The sequence below is a fragment of the Sarcophilus harrisii genome, chromosome 1, assembly GCF_902635505.1.
Source record: "Sarcophilus harrisii chromosome 1, mSarHar1.11, whole genome shotgun sequence".
Lineage (NCBI taxonomy): Eukaryota > Metazoa > Chordata > Mammalia > Dasyuromorphia > Dasyuridae > Sarcophilus > Sarcophilus harrisii.
This window is the reverse complement of record NC_045426.1, coordinates 261,837,133-261,851,236: the sequence shown is the minus strand read 5'-3', so window position 1 is coordinate 261,851,236 and position 14,104 is coordinate 261,837,133. Positions and strand designations below refer to the sequence as shown.

Genomic DNA, 14,104 nt, shown 5'->3' with positions numbered 1-14,104 from the left:
ATGACAGAAGGCATTGTGTTTGAGCAAGTGAGAAACCTGTGCTAGACCCATTGTATGGTTGTGACTGCTCTCTAGAGTCATTACATGGGAAAAATGGGATTTTTTTCTTGAGAGTGCTGATGTAGAACATGCTTCCTTCTTCATGGGGGAATATTTCCTTTTTTTAAGGGATTTATTTTGCCAGTGCCTCAACTTGTCAGCCTTGAGAAGCACTGGGAGCAAGTGCTCCTGGGAAACTTGGGGTCGAGTGTGGGCAATGGGCTGCCTACTTTGAGTGAAATGATGTTCACTCCCAACTACATTTGCCTTAGTTAAGCTTTGGCTAGTTAGAGCAGCTACTCTTCCCTCCCTATCTCCTCTCCCTGACCTCCATTAGCTGCTATGTTCCAATTACTGCCTGGGGAAGGGGAAGCAGAAACCCAAGATAAACACACACATGCACCTAGGCAATGCAGGAGGTCTAAGAAAACTTTATTGATATTCGATGACAAACAAAAGCTTCGTCGTAGCACAATGTTTCTCAGATCACCATAAGGGGCTGTGCTGGAGCAGAAAGAAGATCATGGGGGGTTGGGGGGGTGGCACAAAGGCAAAGGAAATAAGTCCACACGTCCCTTGGCGGTTGCTCAAGCCCTTAAATCTCCTCTTCCCCTTCCAAGAATCTGGACTGCAGGTCAGAGAGATAAAAACTCAAGGGAGATCTAAGCATCATCTATAAGGCACACTGAAATGAGAGGAAGAGACTTGGCTAGCCATGGGGACTAATTCAATTTAAGGCAATCATTTGCTGGGTCTGGATAAGGTGTCACCTCCCCGGGCCTGAAGTAAAGGCCCGGGGAGAGCAGCTTGCTGGTGCTGGATCTGTTCCTGAGATGCCTTAGCTGTTGAGGGGCTGCAGGTGTGCTGAGGCTACTGCCTCCAATGTGGTGTTCCCTAAGGAATGGGCTCATAGATGCCATCAATTAGCCTCTGGGGCTATTGCCATCTGCTGGGGCCAAGGAAATAACCCAGGAAGGAGGACGGAGGAAGAGAGGAGGCCCTGGAGATAGCTGTGTGCTCCGCTCTGCAGTAATATCTGGGGAAGTGACAGATGGTGATGTATATATATCAAAAACTAGGGTGACAGGATGAGGTCAAGCTGGACAGGAAAGGATATTTGGGACATCAGTGGGGGAGGAAACAAATGGAATCTAAAAAAGTAAGGCCACTTGTTCTATCCTTATTCTCTTAAAATCACTTTTAAAATGGGGTATTTTAAACCTTTGAAGTGGGTACAATGGGGAGGGTATCCAGGGGGTAGCAGGCTAAAGCTCTTGTGACTTCTGGATTGCTTCAGACACTGGAATTCCAACAAGGGAGGCTGGCTTAAGAGATTGTCTGGCGACTGAAGAGGTCGAGAGTCACGGAGCTGAGGAACACGGGAATGCTGTCCTGCTGCAGCAGATGGAGGTCAATGAGCTCACGGACAGTATGGGAAAACTCCGTCTCCAGAAGTTGCATCTTGGTTCTTGAAGTGTTAGAGGCCTGCTCAGAAAGGGGAGAGAAAATAAGAAAAGAAGAGGAAGAGAAGGGAGAGGGAAGGGTAGGTAAGAAGGGACGGTTGGCAGAAAGGTGAGATGGGAGAAGACATGAATAAAAAAATTAAGAGGTAAAGAGAAGAGATAGGTGAGGGAAGGAGAAGGGAAAATAGGGAGAAAGAAGAAGTAGAGTTTGGACAAGCAGAAGAGAAGAGGAAGGAAAGAAGGAGAAGAGGGAGAAGAGAAGGGATGGAAAAGAGAGGTGAGATATAGGAAAGAAAAGGAAGGAGAACAGGAAAGGAAGTAAGAGGAAGAACAAGTAGAAAGAGGATGGAGAAGAGGTGAGGGAGAAAGGAGCCCCAGGTCCACAAAAAGGGAAGAGGAGGGAAGGGAGAGGATAAGAAAACATGAACAATAAGGAGAGAGATTGATGCGGGGAGGAGGAGAGAGGAGAGAAGAAAAGTATATTAGAATACTAGTAATATATTTCCTTTCTCTCAGTTGTGATGGAACCCTGCCCTTCCCTCACCACAGAGTCATCATTTGCGTAGATCACAGCCTAATCAAGGTAGCGGTAACCACTGCCAAGCAGGTGTGCAACGTGGAGTCTAACTGGACCATTATTATTAAACTTCTGCATTTCCAGGATCTCTAAACAATCCTCCCCCTGGGTGAACTTTGCCTGTATAATGAGTTGCCCAGTAGCAGGAAGGGCATCTAAACCGGCTCAAGAAAGGAAATTGCAGCTTCCAAGGGCTAAAACATTAACACATGATAATCCAGGCAAGAAACACAAATCTGGGCTGCTCTGGGGAGGTGCTTCCCTGGGAAGCTGAGCTCAGCCAAAGGAAATGAAATTCATTTCAATTCAATCTATTGGCAGTGGAAGGGACCTTGAAGGATCACCTTGCCCAACCTCTTCACTTATCAGAGGAGGAAGCTGGGGCCTGCAAAGGGAATGCATATAGTCCAAGGTCACACAGCTGTGATTGGTGGCTGAGCCAGAACCAGACCTCAGGATTCCTGACTCCTAGGCCCCTCCATTTTCCTTTAACACACCTTCACTAAACACTCATTCCTTGCCAAAACCTAGGACTGCTAGCAACTCCACAGATCTGAATGAGGACAACTATATCCCAGGATGCCCTAGGATGTTCTAGGAAGCCTAAAGGCAGGCATGAGGGGAAGAAGATTAGCTCCATAGCTCTCATCACCAGAGGCACAAACATTTATGTCCTAAGACATAACAAAGCAAATATTTTCCTCTCTTTCATAGAAATCAGTCCCAATAAAATTTCCAATGCCCCAATGTCTCCTCCCTAGATAAAGTCTAAATTCCTCAGCCTGACCCTCCAGGTTCTCCACAATCTAACCCAAACCTACCTTTCTAGATTTCTTTGACTTTTCCCCTTCAAATACTATTGTACCAGAGATATGTCCTTCTATTTCTTGCCCATTTATTGAATTCTAGCTGTTGGCTGATACAGGTCTGACAGGAAACTCTTTGAAGGCAGGCACCATATCAAATGGATCTTATATCCTATCAATTTGATGTTCCCTCCAATAATGCTGATTACATGCTCAGATTGCATGGTTCTTGTTCACGTGAATTGCTCACAGGAGGTTCAGCCAACTTGTCAGAAAGCTTCCTCGTGCTCTAACACCACAAGGATGCCCACAGAGCACTCAGACTGCCCACCTTGGCATATGACAAATCCATTTTCTTTTTATCTTATGACATCTTTTATTCTTTGTAGCTCCTCATTTGTTACACAGCAGCTCGCTCATATCCGCCAAATATCTTTTTAGTGCTCTCTGTGACACTCATTTTTAATTCTTTCAAAACTTCTAATGTTTCATATCTGAGTCATATATAATACTACTGATAAAATTTTGAAAAGATGTTATATTTTCTGAGAGAAGTTTTGGGTTATTAAAAGTACGAGGCAATTTCCTGATCTAGTTCATTCTGCTGATAAATTCTAGGTCTAAATCACCATTTGTATTGTCTATTCCATATGATCAAATATAACACACACAGATATACAATTATATGGACATACAGGCTGTCGATCCAACTTCATGTCATAATCTGGGCTACAGATACTTTTATCCATTTGGTCTTTCCTGTGTGATGGTTAGGATAAATTCTTTGGAGTGTTTACAGATTTGTTCTAGGAGATTCTGACACATTCCAAAACTTGACATAGCCAGAGTAATGCCATCTGCAAAGATGAGTGTCTAGGGGATCGCATCTTCCATAGAGAATCCCTCTTTAATTTAGACTGTACATTGGATTATTTCCATCATAGTGGTGAATATATTTAGGTCTCCCTAACTTAAGTTTTTTATGATGTTTGTGATCAGAACGATTATAGGTCACCTTTGTTATATTTTTTTAGGGAATACTGAATGATTTTGATTTATGGAAGTGAGGCACTTTGTTGGAAGAGAACATTCCAGATAATATTTTGCTCTACCTAATCAAATACTTTTTTCAGTAATCAGCAACTAATAAAGCATAGGACAATCTTGTATTTTCTAAGACTTTTTTTTTATCATTTTGCATAATGATACATTGCTTGTTTTTACAAAGTCTGTTTTCCCTTAATACCCTCATTGTAGACGCCTTAGTAGAGCCTTAATCACTGAATGGGTGGAGCCTCAGTCAAACTGAGACTTGTTGAAGATCTCGGCTTAAAAAGGCCAAGGTCTCCCATTGCATGGACCACCTCCAAGCATCCTGATCTACATCTGGCCGCTGGGCCCAGATGGTTCTGGAGGAGAAAGTGAGACAGGTGACCTTGCACAGCCCTCTCTCAATTCCAATTCACTTGCATGTCATGGTCCTCTTCAAGAAATAAGGACAAACTACAGATGGTACTCATGAAATTTTTGTATATCTCTGAAAGGAAGTATATCTATGACAGTGGCTATTGTTCTGTTGGTGGCCTTTTTTGGTGGCATTAACATGGTGAGTTTCTCCGTAGCTTTCATATATTTCTCTTTCAGATACCTTGTGAACTGACCCCTTGATGTCTTCACAACTGTGTCAACTCTAGCATAAATCTCCTTTATGCCACTTGATCTAATTCAGATGCTTTCCCCATTTTTACTTTCTTCAGTCTTCTTTTTGCCACCTCTACAAATATATTTGGAGCTATGATTTCAGAGTCCAAATATGGTAGCTCTGCTCTCCTTAATTCTGGAAACTTATAAAAATATTTATAGATCTTTTCTACTTTTTTCTTGTTTGTGGACCTCCTCCCATTTTCATCCTTAAATATTCTAGGGATGACCGACCACCTACTAAATTTGCTAAACTTTCATTAAATTAGCTTTATATTCTACTTCTCTGTGTTTTATGAGGCAATATTGCTCATACTTATCCATTACCTTTCTTCTTAAGATTTTACAATAATTTAATGTTCTAAACTGCTATTGTTTTTGGTGGTCCTCTCTCTGGTTGGCAAGGATGTCAACTATTTGTCGACAGTAGCTTTTTAAGATCTTTTGGTCACCTTGTTATAAAAGTTATACTGATTAAAGTCTTGTATAAACTTATTTTAATGGGTGCTGATGTCACTTTTTCTGCTCATATTTCATTATTTAGTTAATTAAATTAGTAAATTGTTCAAATAAATAAATTGTCAAAATTTAGCTATTTCACTTGCAAGTCTTACCTTTTTTCTCTTCTATTTTTGTGCTTGTTTTAGTCTTTGGACAGGTAAGACTCAACAAGTTCCAGGCAGACTGTTTTTATGGATTCATAGTGACAGACACCCTGTTTCCCAAATCCTTCTTCATACACTATAGTCATCTTCTGACGCAACTCTGACACAAGGTTCCTTGAGAGGAGCCGCAGGATCACAGATTTAGAATCGGAGGGGACGCTGCTGACCACCTGGGTCCTCATATTGCAGAGCAGGGATCTGGCATCCAAGGGGCCTGGATGCTTGACTGAGGCCATACGGGAGCCGCAACAGAGGCAGACTTGGTGCCCAAGTCCTAGGCTCTTGTCTATGCTTCCTAGTTTCCCCCCTTATTGCAATGGGATACAATGTAATCTTTGCTCCCACAGGCAAGTTACTTTGTGAAATGAAGGGCCCAAGGACGCGCCCTCTCGGTCCCGGCTGGATCCCTGGCTGTGGGCCGGCCGCCCCCCACTGTGGGCACGGAGCCGGGAGCTGCGGCTCAGAGGCGGGACCCTCAGGGACGGGCGGGCGGCACCCGCGTCTCGAGCAGCCTCCCTGGCGCTGCCTCTCACTACCTGTGGTCACCCTGACCCCGCCTTCCCACCGGCTCCCAGGACGCGGTGCCGGAGACAAGCCTGGGCCGGAGGAGCGGGTGAACCATGGAGCCCTGGCCAAGGGGCGCAGGCCAGGTTTCCGGTGCTCGGCTCGGGGGGCTCGGGGGGCTCGGGGCCGCAGGGCCGTTTTACAGAGGGCAAAGAAAGGAAACGGCTGGTGCAGGGTGACACGGGTCGGATCTCAGGGTGGCGCTAGGAGTCCCCACGGATGCTACAGCAGCGCATACAAACGGAAGGCCCAGCCTGCCCACTCGGAGAATTCCAGCTCTGGGAGACGTTTTTGTGGATGAGGGGCAGGGTGCCTACAACTCCCAGAACTTCAGGCTATTGGGGGGTCACTGCAGTTCTCCGGCCCGGCCACAAGGTGGCACAGTGACCTTGTACAGAAGTCACTCCTTGGAGGGCCCAACAATAAATGGAAATTGGCCTGAAAGTCTGGAGACTGTTGGGGAGTCCAGGAGACTCTTAATGAAGTGGGGAATGATAATGAATTCCCCAATTAGAAATAGCGAAACTTACTAAAATAGATGTCTGGGATTAAGCTTCCCAATTCAGTCTATTCAATTCTTACTTGACCTTTAATGATTGACTCATACCATTTCTCTCCCAAGAAGTTTTACTTGATCTTTGTCAAATTTTCTTTCTCCAGTGACTTAACCTTATTATGCTTTCATGTTCTACCTAGCAACTAGATTGTAGCCTCCTTGAGGGTGCAAACTAGCATGTTTTCCTATCTTGATTATCAGTGTGGTGGACCTAGTGGACACTTTAATACAAAATTGTGGGCTCTTTGAGGGAAGGAATTTATTTCATTCATATTTTTGCCCTTCCTTTCCCTGTCCCCAGCATTTATTATTTTACCTTCCCACAAACTTAATACAGATTGAATAAATCAGTGAATAAAATTCTAAGTATTTACTATATTTAAAGCACTTGTGCTAAGCAATGGTGAGACAAATAGAAAAGTCCTTCCTCTCAAGGAGCTCACACTCTATAATGGGAGAGAGAATCCACAGGAAAATTTAAGCTGCAAGTCAAATGGAAAAACCCCACAGGTCTTAAGTAGCATGTATGTGTATGTGTGTGTGTGTGTGTGTGTCCATACAATAAATCTCAAAAGAGAAAGAATCATAGTAAGAACAGTAGGCAATTACAGAGCTTCCCATTATTGCAATGAGTATCTGATCTGGGTCCCAACACTGTTCTAGTTTGATTGCCTGGGGACCTATGTTGCCCCTTCCCAGGTCAAATTCTGAGGAAGGTATATCGGGCAATAGATAAAGTGCTGAGCCCAGAGTCAGAAAGACACAAGTTCAAATGTGGCTTTAGACACTACCCAGTTGTGTGACTCTGGGCAAATCACTTAACCTTGTTTGCCTCATTTCCTCATCTGGAAAATGAGCTGAAGAGGAAATGACAAATCACACTAGTATCTTTGTCAAGAAAACTCCAAATGAAGTCATGGACACAAAACAAACACGCCAAACTTTGAGAAGCCAAGTAATGAAGTCAAGGGATTCCCTAATCTCTAGACCTTCACTCCTCTTAGAATATTCACTTTCCCCAAATGTCTCTTAGCCAGTTTTCCGCCTTTCCTCATACATGCATATAAAAGTGGGATGAGGAGAAAAGTCACCCACCAGCCATTGCTTGCTCCTATTTTATTGTCCTAATCAGTCTCTGACCTTGAACAGAAACTTCAGGCTGCATTTCAGTGTTTCCCAAGCTCTCTTCAGTAATAAGCATTTAGTGTTAGCAGAACTGAAATTGAATTGAATTTCTCTACTTCTCCCCTCACTGCACTTTGATAAAAGTATTCCTTCTGCCTTTCACTTTCTTAGGGTATTAGACATGACATAAGTGGAGCTATTACAAATTAAGCTGGCTATATTCAGAAGTACATCTACACGTAAACATAACCCTGGGGAGAGGAGGCAATATGCAGTAGCTGCAAAGTTGGCTAGTGATATGTTAAAATATTATGTGCCAGCTGCTTGCTGGACATCCTTACCTGGATGGCCTGTCAGCACCTCTATGTCAGTACCGTAAAACCAAACTCATCATTTCCCCTCCAAAACACATCCTTCCACTTTTTCTACTTTCACTGATGACACCACTCTTTCCACTCATAACCATGGGCCATGACCTTGGAATGAATTAACTTTGCTTCTTCCCTCTCATTTAATCAAATGTCAAGTTCTGTCTTATATCTCTACTCTCCTTTGCAACCCCATTGCCACCAAACCTGTTCAGGCTCATCTCTTCTCAACAAGACTATTGCCATTCATTGTCTCCTAATTGATATTTTTGCCTGTGCTCCTTCTCTTTGATCCATCCTTTATACTGCTGCCCAAGTAATCTTTCTAATTATGTTTTCATCAGATATTTTTTCAAAAGTTAAATGTTTTTTGACATATATGAAAATATATTTAAAAGGATTACATCTGTTTAACCTATATCAGATTGCTTGCTCTCTTAGGGAGGGGAGAGGATAGGAAGGAAAGGAGAAAAATCTGAAAACACAAAGACTTACAGAAATGAATACTGAAAACTATACTTTACATGTATTTGGAAAAAAGAAAATACTACTGAGGGGAAAAATTTTTTATTTTTTCCTCAAATCATTTTATATTAATAACATTCATTCAAGAATTTCTTGAGCTCCCTCCTTCTCCCTCTCCCAACCATTCTCATCACATCCTTCTTCATTCAACTCAAACACTTTCAGTGGCTCCTCTCTGATTACCAAATATAGTTCTGATCCAGTATCATCTGAGATCCTTCACAATCTGGTTTCAAACTACATTGTCTAGCTTCATCTTGTATGTCTCCAGTTTATATACTCTCTATTCCATTTAAATTGGACTACTCTTGTCCTATTCTCTCTTGTCTCCATGAATTTTACCATAGTTCCTTTTACCTGTAGAATGGACTTCCTCTGCTTCTGTCTTTTGAAGGTCCTTTCTTACTTTAAGGCTCAACTCAGATGTCACCTCCTTCAGGAAGCCTTTCCTGATGTTTCTCCATCACCTCACTTCCCCTCCCCTCCAGGTGACAATGATCTCTCCCTTCTTCAATTTCTCATAGCTCTTTACATAGTCCTACAAATGGTTATTTAAATATATATCTTCTTCCCTATTAAATTGTAAGCTCCATAGACAAAATGTATTTCATACATAATCTTTGTATTCTCAGTAACTAGCATTCTGACTTGTATATAATAGGTATTTAATAATTTTTTGCTGAATTATTATCATTAAAGTTAACATTTACATATTACCTTAAGCTTTTCAAAACACTTTATATTATTAATTTATTTTGTCTTCCCAACAACTCTGTGGAGTAGGTATTATTATCCCCATTTTACAGATGAGGAAATTGAGGGTGAGAAAAGGCAAATATATAAATATGAATGAATATAGATCTGATGAACCAGGGAAGACTTCCTAGAGGTGAAATTTTAAGGAAGATCTTGAGCTTGGGAGATAAATGAGTTGACAGACGAGGTTAAGTGTGACGACTGCGCTAGCACCTAGGACACCCAGAATCAACTGGAGTCAGGATAAGCAAAAGTCCTCAGTCTTTATTCTTGGTCCTTAGACGCAGGATTGAACAAGATGGAAGCAGAATCTCCACAACTGCCTTCTCCCTCATCTACCACCAAAGAGTGACTCTGGCTAGACTTACTCCACCCCCTAGTCCCTCCTACAATCCTCTGTATACACCAGTCATTGAGCCAGCACAGGATAGTGGGAAGGGCCATTTTCCAAGCATATGCCCATAGAGTATTGTCCAATCAGTAGTTAGCCTCAAGTGCTCGGCAGGCCTGACCTCAGTGCATTGACTCAATAGTTTCAGCCCTCTACAATTAAGTAGGGCATTCTAACATAGCAACAGATTAGAGATCTGGGTTCTAGTCCTAGCACTGCCTGATAAGTGCTGTGACATAGATGACAAAGTGCTGGATTTAAAGTCACCACTAACACTTAATAGTCAACCTCTCTAAGATTCAATTCCACATCTATAAACTGAAGGGGTTGGACTCATTGACTTTAAAATTATGACTATCCTGTGTCACCTTTGAGAAGTTAATTCACCTCACAGAATGCTTTTCTGTAAAGCAAGGGGATTGGACAAGATAGTCTGAGGCCCTTTCTGATGCTGACACCTTATAAACTGTTGCAAGATGGTTGTGGAAATCAAAGGTATAAACAGATGAGGGAAAAGCAAGAAGGGTAATTGGGTAGGCTAGGTGTAGGGGTGGGTTTACTGGGAGCTAGACGAGCTCAGAGATTCTAAGGGATTGGTGTGTTTTCAGTTCCATAATTTTGGATTCTGAACTCATTCTCTTTATAACCTTCTTTTGTAAATGTCACTTCTGATGGCAAAAAGTGGGCTTGGCAAATGGAGAAGAGTCAGGAAGGTTTACAGGATCTCATATTCTAAGACCAGACCATAGAATCAGAGAATGTAAACCCTGAAAGGGACTTTAGAAATCATAGAATCTAGTCCCTCCCATTTGACAGATGAGGAAGCTGAGGCCCAATAAGGGAAAGTGACTTGCAGATTACATAACTAATTTATAGTAAGATGAGGACTAGAAGACAAGTGTCGTGACAACTTGCTCAATGCTTTTTGTAACATCACTGTAACCTTTCAAAATCTATGTAAGCTCTTTCAGCAAAGTTTTTTGAATAAACCTTATGATACAGTGCCCATCCCACTCAATGAGCAAATTTAACAATTTCCTTGGACCTCCCCAAATATCCCAATCTAGGGTTCTACATACAGTGTGTGCACAAGATAGCAGAAATTGTATGAGGTTTTTCCCTTGGACACCCCATTATCCTTTCTCTGATTGATTCTAAGGCATTCCCTAGAGGGAAGGAACACATGGCAACCCTTTAGTCTATGCCCTGCAATATGCCAAAGCCTATTTGGGAATTTCTTTTTATCTGTAACCTGTATCAGCCTGAAGACTGACCAACTAAATGATGCCCTGCGGGCTCTTTTCATTGCCAAGGCTTTCCACAGAACACAGAGGGTGAAAGAGGCAGCTCTCACCCCATGCTAGGCCTGAAGTGGTCCGGTTATCCAGCTTAGTTGGTGGTCAGATCAGACACAGTTGCCTGATTCTTTATGTATAGGCAGAGAATGCTGGGGGTGAGGGAAGAGGGAATGAGATAAGAGGGGTGCCTGGGGTAGCACAGAATCCCTGACTGACCCTCTTTGGAAAAAAGAAATGTGGGCAGACAATTGAATCTCTTCCAAGGGGCTAGGCTGGGATTAGCTGCCCCCAAGAGGAAAGACAACATTCTAAGTCTTCCTTTCGACCCTGGAAATTGGTAAATTATTCAAGGCTTTCTTTCTCTTATATCTATGTTTTGGAAAGCAGAGACCTGCATTACAGATAAAGCTGTGTGTCAGCATTCAGCCCTTTTAAGAGAGGCAGGTAACGTGGAATTGGTCTACCCTTTCTATTTGTTCCACCCTATTTATCTATCTGTGCAGGAGAGGCAGGTCTGAGTGGGATCTGAAGTTAATAGTGGCAAGTGAATGCTGGGAAGAGCTGTGTACAGCTCAGTCATTGAGCTGTTGGCTTTTTCTACACAGGAGGATAAAGTTTCTATCCGTTGAGTCCCAATTTGCTGATGCTGGCTGCAGCTAAGTGCTTTACTCAGTCTCAAAGAGTTGGGGATGGGGGTGGGAGAACAGAGCAGCAGTAGGATAAGAAGTTGGTTTGAAAATGAGAGAATAGGGAAATATTTGGTAGCAAAATTACAGTTGTGGACTTCCTATTTACTTTTTTGGAATGTGGTAACTAAAACTAGAGCAAACAACCAAAAATCTCATGAGCTCCTAGTGTTCTTTTTTTTTTTTTTTTTTTTTTTCCCAAGTGAGCAGTGTTTCCTAGCCCGATTTGTTTATGCCCATTTTGAAAGGAATTTGCAAAAGATCCCATGAAAATTGGGAGGATGTCAGAGGGAATTCAAGGGCAAGATCTGTTGCATGAAAAGCCTAAAGAGGCTGCAATTAATATCCTTAAGTCTATAAAAGATTAGCCAGGCAGAGGCCCAATTGTAGGAGAATCCTGCTATTCTACATGATCTTTGAATGGAAGAAAATGGACTTAAAGTGAAGGATGAGGGATTTAGATGGACATGATGGAAAAATTTTGACTTTGAAATTTCAATTGACTTAATTTCAGTGAGTCTGGCAGTGTGGTGGGGGGAGGAGGGCAATCTATATTAAGAGGGTCTTTCAGAATAAGATTTTGAAGATAGCCCTTTTAGTCTTTAAGATTTAGATCTATAAGAGTCCTTAAAGAAGATCTAGTTCAACCCCCTCATTTTCCAGATCTTGAGAGGTATTATTTCTGCTTCCAAAAATGTTAAGTTATTGTAAAGCTTCTCTCCTGGAGAATATGTGAGTCGAATACTCAGACAGCAGAATACTAGAAATGGGTGAACGGCCTGGAGACATGAGGTCTCCTGAGAAATGCTATGCTCAGGGTTGACTCGGCCAGCTAGTGACACAGCTCCCAGATATGTGCCTTTTCTTTTTCTGCCTCATTGTTACAGATACAGGCTACAGAGAACCAGCCAAATGAAACATCTCTAGCTAAAAAGTTCTTTGAGCAAACCATGGGAGCAACTGTTCCTGTGCAAAGGGTTAAGCCCATTTTAGGATGGATCAGCACATCAGCAGTGGCGGCTTCTCCCCAGGGAGGCAGGAAAGCTGGAATATCTGAACAAAACCACCGAGCTGTGCTTCAATGGCAAACCCAAAACAGATGCTTTTCAAGCCTAACTGCCATCACAGGTTTGAAATGGGCACATCTACCAGGCACTGGAGTGACACTGAGACGTAGCTTGCTCTCACCCAGGCCTGAGAGTAGGATTCCTTTGGGTTTTACTCTTTTTACAAGACATGTATCACCCCTGCATCTGCTCCTGAAGCAGAGCTGAGAAACACATGGATTCATATGCAAGGCCACAGCACTCATGGAATGAACAGGGCAGGAGCCAGAGCTCTAGAACAAAGGAGACTTAATAACTTTCTTTCCTTTTTAACACTTTTCATGAAACTTCTTAGAGCTACTTATTAGCCCTTTCCTTTCAAGGTCCACATTTCTGCACATCAGTACTCAATCAGGTAGGATAAAACGATACTCTTCTCACTCTAAATCAGCCAGGACTCTGAAAGCACTGACTATGTGCTATCGTAACATGGGTTATACAGAGCAGGAGAAGATGATCCCTATTGACCACCTGTGCGTCTCAGATTCTGGGCACGCTGGGGAAGCCACTCTGGGTCCTCTGGCGACCCAAGACTGAAATGGCTTAGTGTTTTGGTATGATATAGAAAACCCTAAGTGGTCTGTCATTTCCTCTGTCCCTTTCCATTCCCTTTATGACAATGGTAGACAATCAGTGTGCTGTGACAGCTAAAAGAAGAGTTAGTTTCAAGCTCAGTTTCTTGCTTCAGTTCTCCTACATGTGCTCTGTCTCTAAGACTTCCTGAGAAGGAGATTTTGGGGTGAGGGGGAGAGAGAATGGGCCATGTTTTTTCCTCTCCATCTTACCTCTAAACTAACACAGATGTGAGTTTGCATTAGTTGTTTTTTCTGCTGAAAATGCTGAAAATTAGTAGGTTACTCATTTTCAAGGGAGGTGGATTTGGAAGCAACTTTCCAAGTCTGAGAGGCCTTGAGTCTAATGAGTGGGGCTGATTGGGGGTAAGGAAGCTTTTCTGAATCAGAGAAGTCAACCACTGAGGTGAAATGTAAAATGCTTATTAATCAATAGTTTTGCAAACTACTTTACAATAAGATCTATCTCTCTATCTTTTATATATCTTTTTAGCTTTTTATTTTTCTGAATAGATGCAAAGATAGTTTTCAACATTCATCTTTGCAAAAGTTTTGTGTTCTAAATTTCTCGCTCTCCTTCCCACCCCCTCCCATAAACAGCAAGCAATCCAGTATAGGTTAAACATGTGAAATTTTTCTAAACATATTTTTATATTTATCATGCTGCACAAGAAAAATCAGATCAAAAGGTGAAAGAAAAACACACACACAAAAAGCAAGCAAGCAAACAACAACAAAAGTGAAAACACTATACTTTGATCCACATTTAATCTCTTTCAGTATGCAGATGGCTCTTTTCACTATAAGTTTACTGAAATTGCCTTAAATGTGATGGGTTATCTTGAAGAAGAAGCAGGTGATATTCTAGAAACTACAGGGAATAAGATTTCATTTAATTCAAAGAAG

The 14,104-nt window shown here is 42.1% G+C and overlaps 1 protein-coding gene across 8 annotated transcripts in view; it reads right to left on the bottom strand.

Annotated features, from left to right (window-relative positions):
- Positions 1 to 450: 450 nt before the first annotated feature.
- Positions 451 to 14,104, bottom strand: part of MAD1L1 (mitotic arrest deficient 1 like 1) — an 851,829-nt gene continuing 838,175 nt past the window's right edge. For 5 of the 8 annotated variants that reach the window (XM_031950245.1, XM_031950409.1, XM_031950349.1 and 2 more), the window contains one exon: positions 1,366 to 1,524. In XM_031950245.1, coding sequence (XP_031806105.1) covers positions 1,366 to 1,524 — 159 coding nt within the window. Of the gene's footprint in view, positions 1,525 to 14,104 lie in introns of all 8 variants that reach the window. The other 3 variants (XM_031950188.1, XM_031950566.1, XM_031950462.1) reach the window with 2 other exon arrangements.